General features: G+C 42.4%; 1 protein-coding gene across 1 annotated transcript; it reads right to left on the reverse strand.

Moving 5' to 3' along the window:
- Positions 1 to 206: 206 nt before the first annotated feature.
- On the reverse strand, positions 207 to 3,640 carry JR316_0010562 (uncharacterized protein; the record flags this gene model as incomplete). Its single annotated transcript, XM_047896229.1, has 10 exons — positions 207 to 642; positions 695 to 1,302; positions 1,354 to 1,689; positions 1,739 to 2,155; positions 2,216 to 2,321; positions 2,370 to 2,536; positions 2,599 to 2,845; positions 2,903 to 2,915; positions 2,949 to 3,132; positions 3,194 to 3,640. The coding sequence occupies 10 exons, from the start codon at positions 3,638 to 3,640 to the stop codon at positions 207 to 209; spliced, it is 2,961 nt and encodes a 986-aa protein (XP_047744274.1).
- Positions 3,641 to 3,761: the final 121 nt, after the last annotated feature.

Here is a 3,761-nt window from a genome sequence, read left to right on the forward strand (position 1 = left end):
CTCAAATATATATGTATATATATAAGATGGTTTCTACTCTAACCATGCCTTACACGAGAGTCTAACATAGCCCGGATAATATAGACGTAAAGTGTGATCAGTTGAATGTGAACCTCGCACCATACAAATCACATTGACAACAACACACTTAATCAACGATGTCAAACACAAAAATTACAGATACAAGATAGCAAACGAAAGAGAATCTATAGCTCAGCATACCCTTCTGCCTCATAATCATCTGATTCCCAAGCTGCCTCGCCATCTCCAGGACCAAGATCATCAAGGTCAAATTCATTTTCTGCCCCCGCCTCCTCTGCCACAATTACCTCCGGGTCTTCCAATTCGCTTTCTGAATCCTGGCTACTGTTTGAGCTTTTATATCCCCAGTCTTCATCCTCAGTGTCTACATTGTCAATATCATATTCCTTGTCATGATTTAACGATGATGGCATAGCCTCAAGCTCAGACTGGTCACTTTCTGAATCTGAATCAACTTGAAGCTGGTTATCGCCTGGTTTGTATCCTGTAAACAGGTCACGAGCTTCAAAGTTAGGCCGAAGGTCAGCTGTGTATTCATTCGTTGCCTGGTGGCCGATTCCTCCACCCAGATACCTTACGAACATGTCGCGATCAACAAACCTAAAGAATGTCAATCGTATTTAGATCAGATTAATATGAAACTGTAACTTACATATTCACGTAGTAGTAATTCCAGTCTTTATCTTGCATCTTCTTTTCTCCAGAAACTCGCGCAATTGATGGGCCTAGTCTAGCAGTTGTGGTGCCATGGGCAAATGCCGATATGAGATGTGATCCACGTAGAATGAGAGACGGGTCCAGAAATCCGAATGCGGCCGATGAATCAGACTCAACAAATTGAAGACGATGCAAACGGCGTGTTTCCCAGCCTCCTACAAATGTGGAATCAAGTTCAAACCACCGGACCCATAGAAAGTCCATGCGGTGTACCAGATTTGACCTTGATTTTGGTCCGGTATGCTTAATGTCAACATGATAGACACCGAGTATACGAGCATAGGCAAACGGGTGTCCATCCAGTTCCTCATTACCCGATAAGACCATAATGTCAGCATGTGAAGTGGGATTCATAGTGTCTTGGCAACGTCGGAGGTCATAGGAAGTGTAGTTGACACGACAACGTTTATGTTTGTACATACGATCATGGATAATTCGGACGTGGTGCCGGTCTTCATCAGTGTAGTAGAGTGATTCATCTGAGTTGTCATCGTGGCCAAGTAAGCGGGACAGAAGATGGTCTTTTAGTTTAGGAACAAATCTCTGTAAAAAAATGAGCATTAATATTCTTGAAAAAGAATAACCGTGACAGACCGTCAATGCTTCATCATCATTATTGTCGTATATCCACTGAAAAATGTTGATCGGTGAGTTCTTTCCATTTGAAATGTAATGGTGGAGCTCTGGCAGAATGGGTTGTAGTGATTCGGAATCCTCAAATGGAACCAAATGAGTCGTAGCACCTCTTTTGTACTGATATTGTTGGGAAGAGAGGCTGCCGGCAGATTCACTTGCAGCATTTTTGACTCGATTAGCAATGCGTCGCAGTATACGTTCACGGCGTTGATGCCTTGTAATTTGATGTTCAAATTTGCGTCCTTTGTTTGTACGTGCATAGAATTTTTTGACACGTCTGTGCTCCAACTCTCCCTAAAATTGAAACGGTCAGACAGAAATATGTATGAATAATAAGACATACCGTCTGTGTTGAGTAGCCGCTCGAAGGCCCATACTGCCATATTGCCTTTAAATAGTGTCCCAGATGGTGAAGCTTGAAGGTAAACATGTTGAAAACCTTTGCCGAAGGCGCCGCCGTATTGGCTGTTGTTGAAGATGACGCCTTTCCTTTTCCTTTACTTTTTCTTGCACGTCTTGCCCGAGCAGCCTCTTCTTTTGGCAACTCTTTTGTGTCATATTTTGGGCAAAGCTTCTTGGAAAAATCTCGCAGTGCTTGTCCAAGACTACGTGTTGTTGCCTTAAGGCCTGTCAGACTTGACATGGTATGCATACGAAGCTTTGCGTAAGCATGCCACGTGCACAGAATAAATAAAAGGTCTTGAAGCATGGCATCGTGTTTTTGATTTGGAAGTAATCCTTCAAATACCGGCATTGAGCACTAGAAAATTATGCCATGAATCAGTACTTGGCATATAGATAATTACAGAGTGATAAATACCTGCAGAAGATTCTCATAATCACGAGCGGCCAGCTTTTTCATAGCGGAGGCATTAGTAGAAAATCGACGAATGGTAGATCTCCCAAATGTCTGAACTTGTCGGTATCTGAGCAAATATTTAGTTACAAGATCACAATCATGAATGCTAAACCACCTTTTATTAAGCTTTTGAATATAATTTTCACCACATGAGTAGAGTATTCGCATCAAATGTATAAAGACTGCTTTCCAGACGCCAAGTTCAAACTCATGCAAGAGATCCGGAACAAACATTGAAAAAAAATTGAATCCAAGCCCGAACAGTCTTGTTGAGAATGCATTCTACGAGATATATGAGCAGTGCTGTCAGTGATTTGACCCAGCTTAAAGAAAGAGAGACTTACTCGAGCAGGAACATATGACTCATCAGCAAGTACATTTTCGACACCTTGACTCTTGATAGAACCACCATATTCAAAGATCCATGAGCGGCTGGTTTCCACCTTTCTTTGTCTTTCTTTTGTATCTTTTCTTTCGTGGTTGCGTCTTTGGTCATCAGCACGTGTTCCGAGTGCGCTAACAAACTTCTTATAGATCGTACATCCGGTACACAGAGATTTGCCCAGAAATCGAATGGTTGCTAAAAGGACCCTGTAAAAGAATTGAATTGATATACTGATTTGGTAGGCTGGTATAACATTGACTCACTTTTCAGGATAATCTGCTGAATATGTAAAAAATCGAGGAAAGACACGGCGGGTAATGCCATCAGTGCACTTGATAAGTATGCCATTTTCATATGCATCCATAAATTCCCCGTCTAGCAGAAGGAGCCAGACCGCATGCATGAGATCACGCTTCATGTTACGGATTGTCTCTTCAGAGGCCGCCGCTCCATTGTATGCCTCCATGTATATATCTTGAAGGTTATCCGGGAGCTTTTTAGATTGGTACAAAATTGGTAAAAAAAAACAAACAAAAAGGCGATCAAATGCTTACCGATGGTATATAGGCTACATGATGAGCTGCAAAGTTGTTTGGTTTTGATCGAAAATATTGAGACTGATTGCCAAAATACAGATACAGAGGCCATAGTGAGGCATCGCCAAAGCTAGCAAGGTGTGTTGAATCCGACCACAGCATCATAGCAGCAATGCATGTTTCGATATGGACTGTTCCAGGTGGTGTGGGTTTCAATTTCCGAGTGATTTGCTCGTACTCGCCAAGAAATGCCTCAGAGTTGTATAGCTCAGTTATAACTCGCTCGGGCTCTACGTCAGGCGATGGCTGCCAAAAGAGTCGAAATGGGGTAAAGTGGAATTGTTTTGAGGTTGAATCCTTGAAAGCAGAGGTAATCACCTCTACCAGACTACGATGATAGACATTCGGCACTTCAAGAACCGGTGCTGAAGCTTCAGAGATGTGCGATACATTTTCGCATGGCATAGATATATTAACTGAAGAGGTATTCCACCCTCCTTCGGATGCAAAAGGAGACGTCTGTGCATCATCTGCATCGAGACGATCTAGCTCCCGCTGCACATTAAAGTTTTTGAGGTGAACTGGA

This window comes from Psilocybe cubensis, chromosome 10 (genome assembly GCF_017499595.1).
Source record: "Psilocybe cubensis strain MGC-MH-2018 chromosome 10, whole genome shotgun sequence".
In the NCBI taxonomy this organism is placed as follows: Eukaryota; Fungi; Basidiomycota; class Agaricomycetes; order Agaricales; family Agrocybaceae; genus Psilocybe; species Psilocybe cubensis.